General features: G+C 36.4%; 4 protein-coding genes and 1 long non-coding RNA gene across 8 annotated transcripts; 1 reads left to right on the top strand and 4 right to left on the bottom strand.

Moving 5' to 3' along the window:
• The first annotated feature begins 1,811 nt into the window (after nucleotides 1-1,811).
• Nucleotides 1,812-3,555, top strand: LOC18611600 (putative ETHYLENE INSENSITIVE 3-like 4 protein). The gene is given in 2 exon segments (XM_088803010.1): nucleotides 1,812-2,662; nucleotides 2,665-3,555. Coding segments are annotated over 2 exon segments (1,452 nt in total). The 5' UTR covers nucleotides 1,812-1,897; the 3' UTR covers nucleotides 3,352-3,555.
• A 36-nt stretch (nucleotides 3,556-3,591) lies between these two features.
• BST1 (DNAse I-like superfamily protein) lies at nucleotides 3,592-7,852 on the bottom strand. 3 transcript variants are annotated; one of them, XM_088803009.1, is made up of 9 exons: nucleotides 7,803-7,852; nucleotides 7,625-7,699; nucleotides 7,121-7,211; nucleotides 6,913-7,017; nucleotides 5,644-6,223; nucleotides 5,212-5,405; nucleotides 4,996-5,104; nucleotides 4,021-4,169; nucleotides 3,592-3,922 (listed from the first exon to the last, which is right to left on the bottom strand). In XM_088803009.1, exons 2-9 carry the CDS (start codon nucleotides 7,641-7,643, stop codon nucleotides 3,700-3,702), a joined length of 1,470 nt encoding a protein of 489 aa, XP_088659135.1. In that variant the 5' UTR covers nucleotides 7,644-7,699; nucleotides 7,803-7,852; the 3' UTR covers nucleotides 3,592-3,699. The 3 variants fall into 3 exon arrangements, with proteins under 3 accessions (XP_088659135.1, XP_017971377.2, XP_088659134.1); XM_018115888.2 differs by lacking the exons at nucleotides 7,625-7,699; nucleotides 7,803-7,852 and having other exon boundaries at nucleotides 7,121-7,360; XM_088803008.1 differs by lacking the exons at nucleotides 7,625-7,699; nucleotides 7,803-7,852 and having other exon boundaries at nucleotides 6,913-7,043; nucleotides 7,121-7,360.
• Nucleotides 7,853-8,933: 1,081 nt separating this feature from the next.
• Nucleotides 8,934-10,892, bottom strand: LOC18611602 (uncharacterized). Its single transcript, XR_016024167.1, has 2 exons — nucleotides 9,586-10,892; nucleotides 8,934-9,110 (listed from the first exon to the last, which is right to left on the bottom strand). It is a non-coding gene; the product is annotated as an uncharacterized LOC18611602 (long non-coding RNA).
• Nucleotides 10,893-11,940: 1,048 nt separating this feature from the next.
• Nucleotides 11,941-12,809, bottom strand: LOC18611603 (protein DOWNSTREAM OF FLC-like). The gene is made up of 2 exons (XM_007047943.3): nucleotides 12,606-12,809; nucleotides 11,941-12,518 (listed from the first exon to the last, which is right to left on the bottom strand). The coding sequence occupies exons 1-2, from the start codon at nucleotides 12,751-12,753 to the stop codon at nucleotides 12,193-12,195; spliced, it is 474 nt and encodes a 157-aa protein (XP_007048005.3). The 5' UTR covers nucleotides 12,754-12,809; the 3' UTR covers nucleotides 11,941-12,192.
• Nucleotides 12,810-18,641: 5,832 nt separating this feature from the next.
• LOC18611604 (UPSTREAM OF FLC protein (DUF966)) lies at nucleotides 18,642-20,876 on the bottom strand. Of its 2 annotated transcripts, none has more exons than XM_007047945.3 (5): nucleotides 20,546-20,876; nucleotides 20,391-20,460; nucleotides 20,197-20,300; nucleotides 19,320-20,085; nucleotides 18,642-18,989 (listed from the first exon to the last, which is right to left on the bottom strand). In XM_007047945.3, exons 1-5 carry the CDS (start codon nucleotides 20,730-20,732, stop codon nucleotides 18,875-18,877), a joined length of 1,242 nt encoding a protein of 413 aa, XP_007048007.1. In that variant the 5' UTR covers nucleotides 20,733-20,876; the 3' UTR covers nucleotides 18,642-18,874. The 2 variants fall into 2 exon arrangements, with proteins under 2 accessions (XP_007048007.1, XP_007048006.1); XM_007047944.3 differs by having other exon boundaries at nucleotides 20,188-20,300.
• Nucleotides 20,877-21,545: the final 669 nt, after the last annotated feature.

Genomic DNA, 21,545 nt, shown 5'->3' on the forward strand with positions numbered 1-21,545 from the left:
GCAGGCCCATAACACTTTTTAGCTGCCCCACGGACATTGAATTTTCATCTCTCCCATCTTTAGAAGTTCCCATTTTATTCCTTTCTTGCCTCTCTTCTCTTGTCCAAATTAATCTGCTATGTGCAAGAGGCTGTCTGTAAACGTCTATCATCGAAAGATACTCATGAGGCCATCTTGCATTGGCCCAAGAGGCTAACTCTAATTTTTGCGAGTTCCAAGCATTGACTAGCATTCCATTCTTTGCCTGCAAAGACGGTCTCGTTCCTGCATTTCCAAATCATACAAGCGATAGCAAAATAAGCCATATTCTAGATTCTGCCATCAGCTCCCTCAAATCTACAGTCCATCCAAGACTCAAAAAACGTTCTTACTTCTTTCGGGGAAGACCACACATACTCACAAGCCCTGCACCAACTTGTCCATATAACCCATGTTTCACTACATTTCGTGAACAAGTGATCACATGTCCCTCTTTCTTTGTTACACAACACAAATAACAATGAATTATTCTGCATCAGTCCCCTGTTAGCAAGCTCATCTTTAAGACTTTAACCGCTATTTTCCCATGGATAAGCTGCCACACAAAGACCTTAACCCTGAAAGGTGCCACACCCGCCCAAACAAGTTTCCAAATTCTGTCAATATTCTATTTGGGAGCCATAACCTTTTAAAATTTTCACAACATCAAACAATTTAATACTTTCACGTTACAGAAGTTGCTTATTTTGACAACAAATTCGGTATTAAGTTATAGTTCTTTTCTAAAAAAACATTAATTTAAATATTTTTATTTGAAACATAATAATCTTATTAAAATTTAAGATTATTTTTTAAATTCGTATAAAGCTATTCAAATATTATATGAAATAATGCTCGAAAAGGTTCATCTTGATCTTGTAAAAGTGTTACCTTCACTATATTTAGTACATTTAACTTTTTGTTCATATAAATAACATAAACATCATCTAATAACAACAAAAATAATGAAATCATGTGTTAAATTTTTCTTATTCAAAATTTTTATTATTTTTTTTAATCTAAAGTGTTGCTGTAGAGCTCTTCTCTGGTGTTATTGGAATTTATATATATATATATATATATATATATATATATATATATATATATATAATTTCTTCTTTGTTTATATATTATGCGGACTATTATGCGGACTTGCACTCAAGCATTTGGCTTATTGGTTAATGTATTATCTCTCTGCCTAAAGAGTATGGTTCGAAACCCTCCTTCTTCAATTAAAAAAAAAATTATTATGTGAACTTCAGGTAGAAAAATGTGACGTTCAAATTTTCTTATGCTGGATGTTGTGTCATCAGCATTAATCATCATTAAATACATCAAAGCTCTATCAAAGGAAACTTGATAAATCTGACCAAGAAGAAAAAGAAATCATCAAAAAAAGCTGGATGTCACTTAAAACTTGGACACTTGTAAGTCGTAACTTTGCTTATAGAGTGAACTGATATGAACAATCCCATTGCGTAAGGTGTCCAGCTTGCATGTAACATGAATAGTAATGTAAGCAGCCTGGTGTCTGTTAGCCTAAGTTGCCTCAAGTTTGTAACACTTGCAACCATTTCCTCAATTTCCTCCCGTCTTCACACCACGCACCTTCTTTTAGCTCTCAATAAGAATCAAACTTAACCTCCTAACATCGTGGAATTGTTTATGTTGCCGTCAAGCCTTCCACATATTTTGTCATTCTTAACACCGCCATTGGTATTTAATATATACATGTAACTCTTCATTTGGTCACTGACTCACAAGTAGAGTATTGACATTTTACTTACCAAGATTGAAGAAAGAGCGCTACTTTCAAGGCGAAAAAGATACGGTGGAATTCCTTGGCGAGCTTATTGAACCTTCTAGCCCTGGTAATGAAATGGAGCCGGGTGAGGATGGAGAAAAAGAAGGAGAGGAGATCATCTATGACGAGCTCCAGAAGCGGATGTGGAAGGATCGTTTGCGGATACAAAACATGAAGCAAAAGCGTGAGGATGACCAGGAGTCACAGTCGGAGGCCAGGGAAGAAGCATCTCGCCGCAAGAAGATGTCCAGAGCTCAAGATTCCATCCTCAAAAGCATGGTGAAAATCATGGAAGTTTGCAAAGCACAAGGGTTCGTTTATGGGATAGTTCCCGACAAGGGTAAGCCTGTTACTGGTTCATCTGATAGTCTACGCAAGTGGTGGAAAGAGAAGGTTCATTTTGACAAAAATGCTCCTCTTGCTGTTGCTGAATTCTTGCCAGCAATTATTGAACAAGGTGAGTTGGATCCTGCTTCTTTTATGCATCTACTTCAGGAATTGCAGGATACTACTCTTGGATCACTTCTCTCTGCTCTTATGCAACACTGCATGCCTCCACAAAGGAGGTTTCCACTAGAGAAGGGTTTAGCCCCTCCTTGGTGGCCAACAGGGAACGAGATTTGGTGGGGTGAACAAGGAGTGGCCCAAGAACATGGTCCTCCTCCTTATAGAAAGCCCCACGACCTTAAAAAGGCTTGGAAAGTCAGCGTCTTGGCCGCAGTGATCAAGCACATGTCCCCAAATTTGGACAGGATGAGAAGGCTAGTGAGACAATCCAAGTGTTTGCAAGATAAGAAGACAGCCAAAGAGACTTCCACTTGGTCTAAAGTGGTTAACCATGTGAAGAAGCCCTTATGAAGCTGACTGAAAAATGACTCAAAATCTCACCTGCAAAAGATGATGGGGGAGATGATTCCGAGCATATCAATACAGATGACAAAGGCAAGCATGCTGAGAAGATTGCCAGCTCTGGAGAAAAAAGGAAGTGCAATTTTGAGCGAGAGGTTACCCTGAATACATTATATGCTTGCCAGAATGTCAAGTGCCCACAGAGCGCGTTAGAATTAGGCTTCGGGGACAGGAGCTTCAGGACTGACCATGAATCCAATTGTGCCTACCGGTCTGAAGTAAGTGATATAAACCAAGAAGACAATGAAGAATCTGATATATCTGGAAAGATCCTTCCATATGGTCATTACTCGTTCGGTCCTCAGACCAAATTGCATACAGATAGCATGGATGGTACACAGAGTACACTTTCTATGACTGGTTGGCCAGATATGGAGCTAGCAAAAGCTAATGATCGGCAGGGTATTATGCAAATGAATGAAGTTGAGGATATATCTGGCATAACTTCGCAAAACTATATAGACTATTTGGGTGCTGCAATTGAAGATCTCCCATTGCCAGCAGAATTTCTGATTCAAAGAGGAGACATGGACTGGAATATGTGTCAATTATTGCGAGAGAACTCTGATGATCAAGGATCAACTTCGATCTGGGATATGGGATTTGATGGATTGTCATAAAGATGAGTGGCTTCACTTCCAGCAGCTGATGTGCTCAATGAAATCTGTTTATTTACTAGACAAAATTCTCTTGAAGCAGAAGATTATGAAGTTTTATGCGGGGTTTTGTTTTTCTTTTCCCTTTCCCCCCTTTTCCCTTAGATTTGCTTCCTGGTGATGTCAGTGTTTCCCCCTATGTTGTATTTGGAAGCCGCATTTCATCAAAAGATATAGTGCAGTTATATCCTAGTCTACTATATATATCTCTCAGACCATTTGTTACATTTCATTCCGCCTCTGAAGAAAGAAAAAGAAAAAAGATTGAAAGTACTTTATGATCTAAACAAAATAAACAAATGACGCTTTCAGTTAGAGCTCATAGAAGCTATGCCTTTTAGGCATGAAATCTTCGTAGTCCAATCTCTTTCCGCCGCAGGAATAACCTTTCCTGAATCTGTTATCGTATTTTCTTCTTACTTCTACCTCAACAGAAAAGACAGCAGAAACAGGTCTGTGATCTGAGAATCTTGACTCTCCTCGAACATAAGATAATTGCTCAATGCCTGCACCATGCCATAATATCCTATCACACCTGTGATGTTTCAATTTCAAGAGAATCAACATTTCCGTTTAGCAATCGATTAACTGTTTACAAGTCACCCTCATCAATGTATGAAGGGAAAAGTATACCATGCAGGGGTTCGGCGTTTCTTCTTGGATTTGACAGTTTCACCAGCGTAGGAATCTGAATTATGCGAATACTTGTAAGTAGGAGCAAAGTGTATCCGTCCCTCTTTGAAACCATTGAATACTCTTCCGGCTTCTCTCTCCATATTTAACTGCAGTCAATAGAAAAGAGCAGGTCAGCCAAGTGAAAACATAAACCAGGTTAACAATACTATGTTATTCATCCTCGGTATTTTCCTTTTCAGTTGTCTATTCGATGCATGTTGTCCACTTATCTTTCCATAGAGACTAAGATATAAATCCAAACATAATTTTCATACTGATTAAGAGAACTCGGTTGGATTTGCATGGAAGCAACATTGAGAGAAGGACTGGCCGACTTTTGACTTTGGTGTCTCAAATTTATGGCAAAGCAGGTTGTTGTTGTTGACCTTGCTTATTCATGACAAGGGTGGACATCATTATCTCAATGTCTATGCAATTTTCAAACCCCTATGAATTACTGTCCGTAAATTCCAATCCTCCCCCACTCCTCTTTCTTCCACAAGGGGCATATCATTTAGGATATTTCTTGTTTCATTAAGCCAGAGGTCTAACACAAAAGAAAGTTGTGGCCATGACTTATGAATATATCACTACTTTCTAATCTGATGGGGTTGCTTCTTTTTCTCACCACCCTGCAGAATATTTTCAACCGGAATTTTTCTTTTTCTTTTTTGTTTAGGGTTCTTCTCTTCTGGAAGGGAGGGGTAGAGGACCAGAATAGACAAAGATTACACAGCATTAGTCATGCAATCAACATAAATATGAATAGAAAAACTGAAACATTAGAATATTAAGAAAGGGGAAGAAAGATTATGCCCTTCCTCAGTTGCTTCTAGAAATTTTTATACTAATTAATCAACAGTTAGGCGGTGAGAATTATTAATCTAAAAATCTTGTTTCGTTAACGGTCAGGAGTAGTAGAAAGTGACAGACCTGATCTTTCTCCAGAAGGGTGTCCCAATCATTATCCTCCACAAGGGTCCTCGTTTTCTCGTAGCTCAAGGCTACCCGATAATTCAAATCTCCAAGCCATATTACTCGGCTGCAATATTTTTAATTTATAACAATAATCGTTAAATAAAAGGCATAGTAGAAACCAAAAAAAGGTCAATAAATTGTAAAAAAAAATTAAAATCAATACAAACATACTCATGCTCAATGATATTCTCTGGGGCTCGATGATTCGGAGTTCTGCAAATCTTGGGGAACTGTGTGCCTTTAAGGATCTCAGTAACATCGGCATTCCTCTTGAGCTCATCGCCTTCCTTCTCGCCAGAAGCTAAGTGACTACAAACGAAGCAAAAGCTTGTTTGGTGCAAGGACATGCTTACTGCTATACATCCCTGCAATATTGTAATTGTCCCGCATGAATTAACCTAGAACATTCTCAAATTATTGTCATTCAGGTTTCTAGCAATGCAATCATTGATCAGAATATGCTAATTTATAAAACCTGGATTGTTTGATTAGCTTTTAAAAGAAAATGGCTTAATATATAGGCTGCATGCATTAATAGTTTCTCCAAACAATGCATCGAATCCCTGGAAGAAATAAAATCACCATCATTCATATATTGTTAACCTTGTTGCCAAGGCGTCCCATTATTCCTCTTCCAACGGAGGAAACCCTGAGATGAGCAATGTATGGCACTAACTCCTTTCGAGCCCATACTGAGACGAAAATTCCAACCATCTGCTTGCTAGCTATAAGGCGGTAACCCATCTGGCCAGTCGAGAAAGGTGGGGACATATCAGAAAGTGCAACCAACTCATCAACAGTACTATCAGGACGCACAGGAAGGGGACCAAGGTCTAGTTTACTTGTTAAATCACTAAGCTTCTTTTGCCTTCGCTTCTCCCGAGTTGTCGAATCAACAGGACAGTTGCAAGTCTTCAGAAGGCTACAATCAGCCCTGAAATTCTTACTCAGGACTTTGAGAGCAGGTTTGTGGAAAAAGTGAAGACTGGCAGGAGATTTTGACTCCTTCGAGTTTTTGCTGTTAGAGTGTTTCGAACCATGGCCAGAGTCAGGAGAAGAGTGGATAGCATCGTGATGCGGCCTGTTCAGTGCTTGGTTTATAAGGGCCAGCCATTTTGCAGCAGGTTCATTGTCTTCAAGTACTAGAACATTTCCCGCATTGAGTGGAACAATTTCCTGAAACCTGGGAAATCGATATTCTAAGTAAAACAAGCTCCAAAATCTTCTCATTGCAGTGCTTTTTCAAAATAACTGTTGGATTTTTGGTCTTGGAGAGAAGCTTAACAAAGTTAAAAGATAAAAGAACAGCAGCCATGAATGAGCAAGAAAAGAAACACCAAGAGAACCGAGACTTAATAGGAAAAGGTCTGTGGAACCATATTGAAGAGCTATCAATGTGTTGGTTCATTTACTTCAATCTTCAGCATAAGTATATATACAACAATAAAAGAGTTATTGACTAGCAGTCAATAAATTGCAAAGCATTACACATCAGATCCATCTAAGGCAAGTAACCATCATTCCAAAAGAAAATCATAATTGCACTATACTTCTAGTTGCTGCAAGTCATATCAAATCTGGGGTTCATCACCTTGCAGTTTTCAAATCTTCATACACTTTACTTTAGGTAGTTTCAGTTTCCAACAATAACACTGATGGAATTCTGCATGTAAGTTTGTTATCACAGTGTCATGTATCACTTCAATAAAAGCAGGAAACAAAAAGTTAACACTATTTCTTTCTTATGATCTTGCTACAGGTGTCTCCAAACTATTCTTTCTAGGATGGAGCTTGGGTTATTGTTCGATACTTAATAAAAAAAAGCCGACATAGACCAGAAACTGAAAGAACACAATCGTGAGTCAGACATACCCACAGACATATATATCTGCAGAGCTCTCCATTAGCAAGAAATTCTCCAGGTTCATGTCACTGTTGGGTGTCTTCCCTCCCACATTCCAAGTTGCAACAAATATCCTGCAAGCCCAAAAATGGCATTCCTGCTGTAAGATAACATAGGCCTCATCAAAAGTAAAATGACAATTCACTGAACAGGCAAATGATAGCAAGGAATCCATACCGAAAGTCCCGAATTTCTGTCACCGGTGCCATGGAACACTCGAAATTCGAGAGATTCAGCCCTTCGATTAACCCTCCACTTTCATGTTTTTCTGGGAGTAGATAAGAAATTAGCATCATGGTGTACATTATTTTTTTGTCCCTCTTCCAGTTCTAGATTCTAACAGTAACAATTTGTCAATGATAAGGCCAAAGGGTCAACATCAGAGCTGAAACTTCCACTGATCCATTTATGTTTCTTCCCCTTCAATTACAAATATCTGGCTTATAAATCAAAATTTTTCTTGTTAGGTAAGCTACCAAAATTCTACAGCAGATAAGAAAAAATTTAGTCTTCCTGCGCCGGGGATACGTGGCTTATACCCTTTACACATAAAAGCAATGAAAGCTGTCATCCCCTATTATTATAACTATAAAATATCAACATTTTCATAACCACATCCTGCCTAGAACAAAGGTATGGAAAGGAAAATACGGCTCATTGCACTTAACACATTCATCATACCTGAGAAACTTTTTCTCATGAAAGGAGAGACTTCCACAAATTCTTTTCTCCGTGATGCAATCTTCTTCTCCAAATCTACCAAACATAGATATCCCATAAACGATTTAAATAACTCAAGAAAAAAAAAACATTAAAAATGATTCAAATAGTCTGAGAGAGAGAGAAGAGTAATACATACCAGGAGAAACTCCACCACAATCTGGTAATACAGAATCATCATCTGAGCCTCCTCTAACCCGTCTCTTGGAAGTAAATATCTTTGGAATAATGGACTTGATCCCAACAACATTTGAAAATTAAACAAATCAAACATACATAGAAACAATTGTTCCCATGCATAAAATCGAGAAATAACACAAAGGGTAAAGTATACCTTCTTTTTCTTGTCATTCTTGACAGAGTTATCAGGAGAGGTAACAGTGGAGGATGTGGAAGCGGTGGTGGTGGTAGTGGCAGTGGAGGAGGTTGAAGCATTGGCCTTGGTCATCCCCAGGTTGGCTTTCATTCATTAGGTTACTTCGAAAAATTATAGTACGAAATAACTGTCCAATTTCCAATGTGTAGAGCGTCAAATTACGAAGATTCGAATCCAAACAAGGCTGATTGAAAAAGAAAATTCTGGAGTCTTTGAGTACTTCATGAATTGTAAAAAGGGTTTTTTTTTTTCTTTTAATTTTTTGGGAAAGAATAATGAAAAAGAATATTTTTTGTGATCCGTTTGATAGGATGAGATTTTGGCGCCAATTCTTTCGGAGAGTTTAAGACTTAAAGAGGCCAAGAGAAGAAACCGTTGAGTCACAGTTCACAAAAACTTGAATTTGCTTTATGGCTTGCTGCTCTGTCTACGCACTTCTACAACGCATCATTTTCATTTTTTTGTCCATTCCATCCTCTGCTCTGCTCTGCTCTTCTTCTCTGTCAATTTATAACAAAATGTGTCGAGGAAACTTATAAATTTAGTCTAACTCTGTTGACCAACACAGAATCTTTAACCTTAATAAATATTCTTTACCAAACTACCATTATATGTTGAATCACTTAGCAAGATTCAAGAAACAAGAAAGTAATGTAGGATAGAAGTTCTTGCCTTCCTAAATATGGGAAAGTAGCCAAGTATGATTTGATTAATGATTAATAACATTATTAAGTCACATTTTATAATTGCGAAGTTATGATTTTAGAGGATCTTGGACTCCTTGCTTAAGGAACAGGTGATCTAATAAATCAAATGCAATGACATTTAGCTCGAATAATATCTACTTCAACAATTTATATGAACTTATTTGGGTCGTAACAAGTGTTCACAGGATTCGAATTGATTAAACTTTTTGTTAGTTTTAGAGGAAATTGTAAGCTCAAACAAGAAAATATCAATAATAATGTACATTCTTTCATTCATCCGCCTAGCTGTTATAACTGGAATAGCTTGCCTCTTGGTCTCTTCGCTGGAAACCTGACCACTCACCCTATGCATTATGATAGGCAACTGCAAAACGTACTAGGGATTAAGCCATCTCTTTCTTACAGAGAATTTGGCAAAATAAAAAAAAATCGTAATGAGGCATATATACTACTGTGAATATCAATAAAGTTAATTTCAATTTAAGATTGACCATTTGAGAAATCCCTTTGCAATGAAACTTATAGAACTTTTAAGTCATGTATGTATCTGTGTCTGTATGTGTGTTTGTGTACATGAAATTTCTTGAATTAGTTACCAGGGTACCCTGGAAAAAGTTAAATTCTTGCATTTTATTGAACAGACTATATGTGGGATCTCAAATCATAGAAAGCATCAGCATTTCATGCATCTTGTTAGAAACTGCTAAATGCAGGATCCAAGTCCTGTACCATCAATTGATTTTGATGTTTGTAAATAGAATGGAAGCAATAATCAAATCATTTCTGAACCTAGATAGAAGCATGATACAAAAACAGGAAACACCAATTCAAGCAATTACTTCAATTGTCAATGCCTACAATGATGCCTTGAAGTCCATTGAGGAGACACCTTTCTGTGGCAGTGTTGAGTCATGGCAAGCATAGCTGTCATCTGTGCACGAATCAGTAATGATGTATAGATTGTGTCGACAGGTGTATTGCTTATTCTCCTGCCAGCTTCGACAGCTCCCTTACACCTTTCATGGTTAAAGGACCATCAACACAACCAGTGAACAAATTTTTCTCATTCCTTAGAGATTCATTATGTCGAATTAATATCAAAGAAGATTCCATTACAACAAAATTCACAAAGCCAAGATTAAAAGAGGACACGTACCTTAATCTCCATAGTTAACAATAGCAAGCGGAAAACATGAAGCACCAGAGACTTTTCCTCATTTAAAACTAAACAGGAGAATGTTTCCTAACATAGGCAATATATATAATTAGTTTAGGATAAGATAAACTCATCCGATCTCTTCTTTTTGTGATCATTTTTATCATGTGAGATAGATGAAACTGGATCCACCAGTGAAGAATGAGAAGACAATGATGAACTAGGTGCAACTTAGACTGTCTAGACATAGAACTTCCTTTTGTTAGCAATCTAACGTCAACTGCAAAACCCTTTGAGGTAAACTTCGATGAGTAATTCCCAAAATTTCTTTACAGAGCCCCTATCATCACCACATGACTTCAGCTGAATGGTCTCTACTGTTTGGTGAAACATGCCAGTGGCAATTTTAACAATCCAATGTAACCGACCAATCAAGCCAGCAGTAAATTAATATTACAAGATATGTTTCTATGGACTGGACAATACTATTTCATAAAATACTAATGCTGACGATTACTGCCATTGCAAGATTAATAAGAACCTGATGTGCAAACGACTGCACTAAATTTCATTAATAAGCTTATAATTGAGTAATTTCATACAGAATTAGAGATTGAAAATAGACCTAATCCCCACTAAACATAGCCAGAGTTAAACTTAAGGAAACGAATGATTGATTTATAACAGATTTGTCCTCCTCAACATGACTCCTTAACGTGAGTTAATTCAATCCGAAAACCCAGTTTAAAATCAAGCCAAATTATTAATTCCTTAATTTGCATAACATTTTTGTCTTAAAAAAAAATCAGAATAAAACTCCACCTGAGCTGAGATTCAACTAGACTGTCTCATGTCAACTTCACTATAAAATAGTAAAAGACAAAACCCACCCCCAAAAAACGAATTCCAGCATGCAATAAATAACTGGGATTCTGGGAAGGCAGATAAGATTTCCACTTTCCAATAAGTAACTCAATGAAATCAAACAAAACCTACAACGTATTCATCAAAGGTGTAATGGGTAAAAGGAAGGTGAAAAAATTAACTAAACAACGCCATTGCAAAGCAAAAATCAAATAGTTTAAATACAAGAAGGGAAAGCAGAGGGGAAGATAAAGATAGAACTCACTGGGGAGGTCAAATGGGTATGAATAGAACAGGCAAAGAACTGTTGGTTATGAGAGACAAGAGATACCAGGGAATGGAAATTTTAAAAGAGAAGTGACAGTTCGTATTAATTTAGCAGGGAAACGGCGAGGGGGGGTGGCGGAGACTCTTTCGCCAATGCAAAAGTGGCTTGGCAACATACGTAACTGACATTGTCGTCCTTTTATGAGAATTTTTTTTTTGATCCATCATGACATGGGCCCGACTTGGCCTGCTAGATCCTGGTCACACACGAATCTGTTACATGAATCAAGATTTGATGGAGAAATTGAAAGAAATATGGAATAATATAAAATTTAGATTATTGTGTATTTTTTCCCTAATAATATAGTAAGATTTGGGTTATATTCATTCTAGCTTTTTTTTTTTTTTAGAAAAACATAGGACTAATTAATCATGTTTAAGTTCAGGTTGAACCATATTTAACCAAGCCAAGCTCATAAATCTTATACTGAATTTGCAATTGTCTATCATAATTTTCTACCATTCTGACAAATGCTAATTAATATATTTAATTACAAAGTTTAAGCAAGTTGTTACAGCTTTGCTGGCTTTACATGTTTGTCCCCAATTATAATTATCAAGCTTTATAATAGTGATGCATTACAAACTAAAAGAGATGATGCATCTGAGCATTTGCAGATAAATATTATGCATTCCTTTATTTGAAGAAGATTAGATTTGATTTAATGCAAAAATTTAACTAGTTTAGAAAATGGAAGTAACAAATTGGGTCGAAAAGTTATGGATCAATATTTTGTGACAATGGAATGAGGTGTGGGTTTCGAGACTAATGATCAGTTTGTTAATGTTTTGTTGTGTTAGGAACGATGGCCCAGGACATGACTTTCTAAATGGCAACAAGATCCCATTTCGAACCCATACGAACCATCCAATAAACAAAATGAAAGACCACAATTAAGTTACCCAATCAATAAATCTAGTATTATACCATATTCCAATAGACGAAAAGACATAATGTAAAACATTCGTTTTTTTCAATGAGTAGGAGAGACATGTGCACCGATCATCAGGAAAATGACGGGTGAATATGGATCAACATGTCTTAGGCCTAAAATCAAGAGAAACACCAGGCTAAAACAACAAGAAGTACATAAATTCTCTATGCATCATCCTCCAATAACTTCTGGAGCAATTCTTGGCAGCCAGCCTCTGGCTCATCCTGGAGGAATCCCATTGCGTTTGCATAGTGAAGGTTGGAAATGACACCATTGCTGCGGGTGAGAATGACAGTAGCCTTGTTACGTCTAGGATCCGCATTTCTGCAGCTGGGAATGGGGCTGCTAACAAGAGTGGCATAGCATATTTGGTCTTGGTGGTCATCTTCAACCAAAATGTCATATGTTCCAGTTGAGTCAGTCACTGCCCCAACGCTGAATTTCAGACTTAAAGTGGTCCTGTCGTAGCACTTGATTTCAACCGTTGCACCTGGAAAAAAAAAACCATGAAAGAACTATTAAGATTAAGCATTAAACAAAAACAAATCATAATAGAAAAAGAAAGACTAAATTATACCAGGTATGTAAGAGCATTTAGATGTCTCAAAGCCAGCACGACAGCCATCACAGTAAACTTTGCCGACAATACGGAAAGGTTCCCTGCGTGCATTGACGAGCACAGGGAGAACACAGAGAGCAAGCAACAAGAACAATTTAGTAGCCATTGCCTTGGGAAGAAAAGGTAGTAGAAAAATGGCTTATCCAAGGAGAAGGAAAGACTGAAAACGGAAAATATAGGGGGAAAGAGAGTGATATTTTATAGGGGTTGTTCATGTGTAAAGTTTCAATAGTTGGGGGACTTTGAAGTTGGTCACATGCAGGAACAATATTGAAAGATTTCGCATCTTGCGGCATTTTGTTCTCAAATTTTGCAATTAATTGGGGGTCGGTCAGATCCACTTGCCAAATCCTCCGTTTGCGCCAAATTGAGTTTATGGATTCTGCAAACAATAAATTATGCTACTCCCCAACAATGTAATAAAGATGAGATTTCTTAGATACCTTAAACCAGCAACATTAAGTAACTAGTTATTATACCTTTGTGCCCAAACCGCGTATTGCATTGCAATTCTGAAGTGGAATTTCTAAGCATAAGCTTCCTAATTTCGTTGACCAAAGCTTAATCAATTAGGTAGCATTTACAATTCCAAGAACAATACTGTAATGCTCATCGTTCTGATTGGGCTGCGGAAATAGTACTGCCTTTATCATTATCTGAAGCCGGCTTGTGTTTCAGCCTAAATTGCAATAATGTCATTCAAAAGTAAGGCCCTCACGCCATGCAGAGAGCTATACTCAAAATACTAGTAACCAAATGTAAAACTAGGGAGGCAGCATCATGTAGAAACTTAAATTAACATGCATGTGCAAATGCGAACTTAATGGAAGGGGAAGCAGGGAAGAAAAGTGATTGCGTCCCTATGACATGAACAAAAAACAAAAAGAAAAGAAAAGCAAAGGTGGTCAGTTTGACTTTAATGTATGTTATGGATCCCTATGACAAAACCATGGTATTTTGCAATTTCTTTTTTCAACAAAGTGGCTAAATATTTAATGAATTTTTAAGATGAACAAGAGGGAAATCATGTGCATGAGGCGTGCGTAAATTTTGGATCAAAAGTCAATTATAGCTGCATCACATGAAGCTCACAAACAAGCATGATTTTTTTTTTCTTCTTAAATGGTAATGAATTATCGAAAAACTCAAGTAACTGTGAGTTTTTCTTTATCAAGAAATCCCATTTGGATAAGAATTTGGGTTTAAATCAAGTAGCCAAAAATGCCTTGAGATTTAAATAAGAATTTTAGATTTTATAAGCCGGTTTTGCAAATTAAAAAAACTTGAATTAAAAAGAAATACATTTGAAAATTGTTTTGTAAAAATTATTTGTGAACATTTGTGATTTGAGATTTTTGAGTATATATCTGATATTAAAAGTGTTGCGGAGAATTAAAAATATGAAAAAAAAAATACATGATGTTAAAAAATAAAAAATAAGTTATTTTCCTTTGTGTTTACTTATAAACAAAGTGTCTATATATATTATTGTTACACATAATATCATACAATTCTAAAAATATAATTGAAATTTTTTTTTAAAAAAATAAAAGTTGCTTCGAACTAGCAAATAAATAGTTATTATTCTCATTATATTTTTATTTTAAATCTAATATCTAAATAAATCAAAAGATGATATAATATTTTATACTTTTATGTATCTCATATAATATAAATTATTACCAAAAAAAGAGCAATGCTATACAATTCTAAAATGGCAATTATGTAATTTTAAGCAGGGCATTTTGTCTTTTGTAGGGTTTTTGGGCTATTGAAGCCGAGAGTCTAAATTTCTCTTTGAAATAACTACCCAATGGGCCAGTCGTGGTAGGATAGGACTGATCACCTAAGGTCCTAGCCAATAGCCACTGGCGTTGTCAAATTCACAGATGACCTTTTCTCGCTTTGGGTGGGGCCTGGCTGGAGGGGTTTCGGCCTTTGCCTGTCTGGGAGTTGGTGTAGGAGATATTGCATCTGTACCCATATAGAGGTAGGCATCGGCTGCTCAGCTTTCAATCTCAGTGATATTTAGTGAAAAATGGGATGAATTTTTTAAATTTATAAATAATTTTTTTTCTATTTAATAAATTTTAATTTTTTTCTCAATTGTCATTAGTAGTCGAGCTATCCATCCAAGCTTCTGGGCCTAATCTAAACTTGATCCAGTTTCATTAATTTATTTTATTAATAATTTTATATTTTATTAAATTCTAATCTTAACATATATTTAAAATATTAATATAAAATAATATATTGTTATTTTAATAATAAAATGACAAACCTGATTGGCCTCAAGCTTGGCTTTAAGAAAGGAGGCTCAGTAAGCTTTGACTTGTACCCAATCCAAGGACACCTCTAATTGTTAATGATATTCAACTTATAATAATCATAATTGTCTCTACTAAACAAAAAATTTTGGCTAAAAATTTATAATACATTTAAAAGTACAGATATTAGAAAAATTTTTGATTGACAAAATTGGTCATATTTGTTCATTATATTTCTAAATTGCTATTTGCAATTTTTTTATTAATATTAAAAAGATTTATGTATTATATAAATATGAAAAAATTTTAGTTGTATCGAATGATTTTCACCAAAATTGTTGTTTATTATAAACATTAATAAGATTTATCTAATTTATAGATAAAAATTTTAATTGCATTAATTTACTTCTATTAAAAATTATATATATTAATTCTAGTAGTATTAAATAATTTATAAATTAATAATAAAAATTTTCAATTATATATAATTATTTTTTTATTTATTGGCAATTAACTTCACACTTGATAAATATTTGAATTTCATATAAAACCATTATTTTAAAAAATAAAAAATAAATATTTACATACAATGCAGGCAACAATAAATATAAATTTTGATAAATGAAACTAAACTATACTTGCTGAGAATCCAATCCAATATATATGATTAAGAGGGTCTAGAGAGGCGATCTGCACATAATCTTATGCCCCTCAAAGGGGTCATGGTTATGCACCTTTTGAAGAGGAATTGAACTGGCTGACCCTAATGTTTTACCTCATCTACATTAATAACCGCTTTTACCCAACAACCAGTTGACCTAAAATGCAAAACGAATTTACAACTCCCATTCTCACCCTGCATATGTACCAGACCCAACAGCAGGAGCATCCTGATAAAATGGTATATTTCGTTCACATCCTTTTTGAATACAAGGCTGCTTATATAACATGTATAGAAATCTATCTTTCGAAGGTAATAACATAAATCTAGGCTAGGATTATTGCAATTTCATAATTAGTAGAAACAAATAAAAAAGGAATCTCTATAATCTCTCCATAGGATCTTCTGTTACAACTCATGCCAACACCCCCCTCCAGTTGGTGCAAAAATGTCTCCAATGCCCAACTTGTCTAGTTAGTTATTAAAAACTTTGCTTGAGACTGCCTTTGTAAGGATGTCTACCAACTGTTTTTCTAACTTTACAAATGGAAATTGAACTATCTTAGCTTCGAGCTTCTCCTTGATAAAATGTCGGTCAACTTCAACATGTTTTGTCCAGTCATGTTGAATTGGGTCTTGTGAAATCTCTATGTCAGCTCTATTAAAACAGATTCATTGCTGAACCGGATGAATAACCAATCTCTTTCAATAACTCCTTTAACCAAAGAAGCTCACAGAGGCCTTTAGCCATGCTTCTAAACTCAGCTTCTGCACTAGACAATGCAACCACCTTTTGCTTCTTACTTCTCCAAGTGATTAGGTTGCCACCCACGAAAGTGAAATATCCTGATGTAGATTTTCTGTCAGTAATACTTCCACCCCAATCCGTATCCGTATAACCATTAATATTTAAATGATTATATTTCCTAAACATGAGCCTTTTTCCTGGAGAAGACTTCAAGTACTGTAGGATTCGAAGTACAACATTCATATGTTCTTTACTAGGATTATGCATGAATTGACTTCCCAAACTCACAGCATAGGCAATATCCAGCCGTGTATGAGAAGTAAATCAGTTTGCCCATAAGTCGTTGGTACCTTTCTCTATTTGTGGGTATTTGGTTTGGGTGTTCTCCCAATCCATGTCTTCAGTTATTGCTTGGGTCCACTTTGGGTCGTTTAAGGCCTCTTGTATTGTATTTAGAATATACAAAGGCTTTGAGGAGTTGTGCTAGTTTCTGGGTACTAATATGGTTGGCAATCGGGTACTTCGTCCTTTTTCCTTCATGGTCTGGTGAGTATCGATTTGATGGCTTACCACGATTATGTCTGACAGGTAATTTGTAGCCAACAGAATCATCTATAGTATTATCAGGAGAAGAGGAGTTTAGAGATTGTAGCTTAAAAGTATTTTCAAGAGAGTGGTCATTTGGTACCAAAGTGTGAGGGATGGGCTGTTCTTGTTCTTGTTCACTCTGTCTCGTCATCATCATTCGCTTCTTCTGCTCTCATTCCATCATTGGTTCCATACCTAGATCACCTTGAGTTTTTTCAAGCCTTGGTTGAGTTTCAACTAGAGCAAACGATAGTAATTGAGCTCCATCAGATTTGGTCATGCCATCAATTTCATGTTCTTTAAAGTTTGTATCGTCAAAGCTTGGCCAATTTTCCCAACTATTCACATTCTGTTCTTCACCAAGCAGCTCCCCCTGAAGAGAAGAATGAGAGTTTGGTTTTGGAAAGAAAGTTTCAGATTCAAGAAAGGTAACATCCATTGTGGTATAAAGACGCCTGGCAATGGGATCATAGCATCGATAACCTTTTTTATGTGCTGCGTACCCCAGAAAGACATAATGGATAGCACATGGATCAAGTTTGGTTCGCTGATTTTTGTGATGATGCACATAAGCCACACATCCAAATATTCGGGGCGGAAGCATCAAGACGGAAGGCAATGGTACACGGTGAGCAAGAACTTGTAATGGAGTTTCAAAGTTCAGGACTCGAGATGGAATTCGATTCAGCAAGTAAACAGCAGGAACAACTGCGTCTCTCCAATAACGTCGGGGTACATGTGTTGCTGTTAAGAGAGCTCGAGCTGTTTCGAGGATATGTCTGTTTTTTCGCTCCGCAATACCATTTTGTAGAGGTGTTTGAGAGCAAAAAGTTTCATGATACAAACCATTTTTTTGGAAATACTCTTGTAACTGATTATTGTCATATTCCCCACCATTGTCAGATCAAAGAATGCGAAGTTCAGCAGAGAATTGGGTCTTGATCATGTTTTGGAAAGAGTGAAAGAGTCCAAACACTTCATTCTTATTTTTCATCAAATAAAACCAGGTCATTCGTGTGCAATCATCTACAAAGTCCATAATTGGTGTCGACCAACTTGATGCCGATCGGTGCAGCGGTAGATTCATGACTCGCTGTGGTTGAAGTCTGGTTCAGCATCTGAGATATTTTGGATGTTAAGTTTGCAAGGGATGACTTATCTCCTTGGGAATTTTTCGTTAAGGGAGTACGTTCTCCCATCGCTCTCAATCTTGTGTGTTTAGTTTTCCTTCTTTCTGCTATTCCACAGTAGAGTCTATTGCTCTGATTCCATGATAAAATGGTATATTTCATTCAAGGCCTTTTTGAATACAAGAGAATGCTTATAGAACACGTACAAAAATCTATCTTTGGAAGGTAATAACATAAATCTAGGCTAGGATTATTGAAATTTCATAATTAATGAAAACAAATAAAAAAGGAATCTCTATAAATCTCTCCACAGGATCTTCTATTATAGCTCATGCCAACACATCCATCACCAACTCGTGGTCTCCTCCACTCCTAACATTTTCCACACTCTTGTACATACAAATACTATCTCCATCACTACTTTTCACCATAAAATGTGATGATACTCTTATTCTTATATGGGTATTCAATTTAGTGTTAAAAACATGCATCTGTTTTAATTAAAGAATTGAGTTTATATCTCATTTTCTTTCAAAAGAAAAAAAACACACACACACACTTGATAATGAAGAAAGGCTATCTACCATATTTAAAGAAAAGTTTAATAAAAAGAAACTCTGAACAATTACTCCAGACAAATAGTAGTTGTAGTCCGTATAATTCCTGCAACCAGATCCAAAAGGACAGAAAAATTGCTGCATCCTTTTACATTTTACTTTTAACAACTTTACTGAACCACAGCACTTCACTTAATCATGATAACTATAGCCTTTAATACACACCTATCTGCTTACAATAATTACCGCCCCATCTACTTTTACTCTGTTCACCCCTCATTTTCTGCTTTGTTTTGATGATGGTAATTTCTTCCTAGGAATACATTTTCCTATAACTGCCTTGTCTTTTTTCTCCTCTTCCACTGTTTCGCTCAGTCCAGCCTTGCAGCTCCTGGTAAATCAGAACTTAAGTAAGTCAATGTGCCAAAACAAACCAAAAATAAAAGAAAAAGCATTTACTTCTATGATTTAGGTACCAAACAACTAATAGTGATGCTGTAAGATGATTCGGATACTCAGAAAGTTTACCAAGACAAATAGTTACTCTTCCAAGAAGAGAGAGTGGTTTGGGATTGAAAAGTAGATTAATCAATATTCTATTCCTATCAACTAAAATGATGTTTGCATGCAATATGTCAATCTTTGCATCAAACGGTGCATTGTCAAGTATTTTATTTCTGCCAAGAAAATGGCAAACTTAAACAGGAACCAAATGAATCACCTTTCTTCATTATAGGAATTGGATTTTTTAAGCACTGGCTCAGCCACAACTCGCTTCTCAGAACTCATTGACTCCACAATGCTGCCACTGAAATACTCCTTCTCTTCAGCCTGTAAATTACCAAACCTTGGATTCTCAGACATGCAGCTTATTATCTGATCATCTTCAGCAACCTTCAATGCACTCTTACAAAGAACCCCTCTATGCAAATTTTCACTCTTCTTCGCCACATTGTTTGGGACCGTTTGCTTCATTGTAGGCACGTTTTTTGCTTTAGTAACAGCTAAGTTCCCGCATGCAATAAGTTGAAGCAGAACCGAATTGCGACTTGGCGCTGATCCAGAGGCAACTGGGTCACCATCTTCAAACCGCTTGGAAGTACTGTTTTTGCTTGGGTTTTGTTTTTCAGAGAGGATGGAAGAAGTTGATAGAAGGGAAGAGTCCTGTTGAGTTGGCTCAGAGATGTTTTTTTGGGGTTCTTGGTTATTTGTTTCTTGCTCTTCAAGCTCATCGGTAGAAACCCCTCTTGAGCAGCGAGAGTGAGGAGTTGTGGAGCTTGTGTAAGATGTTTTCTCCTCATCTAATTCATACTCTTCCTCTTCCTCTTCCTCTTCATCGAATTCTTGCTCTTCGTATGCCGTCCTCTCTGCTTCTTGGGCTCCCCTGTGTCGAGTCAGAGTAAAAGATGGGGATTTTTGTTTGGCATGAATGCTTGGTTCCTGAATATGTGGCGCCCTGTTGCTGATTTGCAGTTGCTGCAATCTTTCTGCAACAAACAAAAATTATCCCACCTAATAAAAAATTTGGATAAAAAGTAGTTTTGTCAAACTTTCATGGCAATGTTAAGAATGGAAACTAAGTAGCTGACCAGAGCAACCTTCAACCAATTCTGAGCCTTTGAGTACATATTCAGCCCCATCTGATGGATGGATAATGTCATTGTCTGCTAAGTCATTCCATACGTAACCATTCTTGTAACTCCTAATAACCAAACACTAATATTAGTCTGAAACAGAGATAAAAAGGAAAAGAAAGTAATTTGATGGTTTAAGAACAAAAAAGGAAATGTACCTTTTGCAGGACCAAGAGTAAAGAGAGGACATTCCTTTGCCTCTGAGAGCTGTGAATCTTTCCATTACATCTATGAGAACCACAAGAGAAACAAGCAATTACAAAAAAGAAAGAACTAGCCAGATGGGCAGATGAAAGTTTGAAGAATTAATTACCTCTCAAACGAAGTGGTTGATTGACCAAATGGGTGACTTCCATGTAGTGAGGATGCTCAAACTGGCCGTTTCTAGTCAGATAGTAAACAACTTGAACTTTTCTAATGGACTTCACGACCTTCGGCTGCATGCAGACTTTGGCCCTGTCTGGGCTGGTTTCTCTGGCTCTTCTACTTCTCACATCCATATTCGCTTCAGCCACTTACTCCTTCCTCTTCGTTCTTGACTTATTTATTTTGTCAAGTTTGACAAAACCCCGAAACTCTTACTTTATATTCATTCACTGCACAACTAGGAGGTAGTGAAAAGAAAAGATAAACAAGGAACTAGGACAGATAAAAAAGTGGTCATTAAAAGGAGTAAAATACAGTCTTTAACTTCGGATTCTTTTAGATTTTATGGTTATAAGGAAATGGCGAGAGAGAGAGAGAGAAAGAGAGATGGAATGTGAGTGCTGGGTCACGGTCACAACAGTTGATGAATTTATTTTGACTTTTGGCAATGCTCTGATCCCGAGCTGAGGCAAAAAAGAGATAATGAAAATTGGCCCGTAAGAAACCAATTCAGAGACGCTTGAAGCTTTCTGCAATAGCTCTGTATTCTAGGATGTTAACGTCTGTGATATTAATTTATTACCAAGCACAGGATCACATGATGCTCGGAAACCCGACAATTTCAATAACTGGTTAAGATAAGGAAGTAATTTGGCAGAAAGTTTTGTTATGAGACTGTTGTTTTATCTGAAGGGTTCTTAGTGTACATTGTAGATTTTACTCCAGGCTTGGTAATTTGCCCAATTGATAATGATCCAAGCATAAGAAAAGTTCACTTTTTTAATTTTTACTATGATACTGCTTTGCTTAAAAGCCTTTGGTGGATTATTTAAATTGAATCGGGGGTTGGTGGCCATTACCTTTGCACTAAATACAGCAATAATTGCTTTTCATGTGAAGAAGGATTCAGATAATTATTTCTTTCAATAGGCTATGATCAACATGAC

Source organism: Theobroma cacao, chromosome 1 (assembly GCF_053813885.1).
Source record: "Theobroma cacao isolate CCN51 chromosome 1, ASM5381388v1, whole genome shotgun sequence".
NCBI lineage: Eukaryota > Viridiplantae > Streptophyta > Magnoliopsida > Malvales > Malvaceae > Theobroma > Theobroma cacao.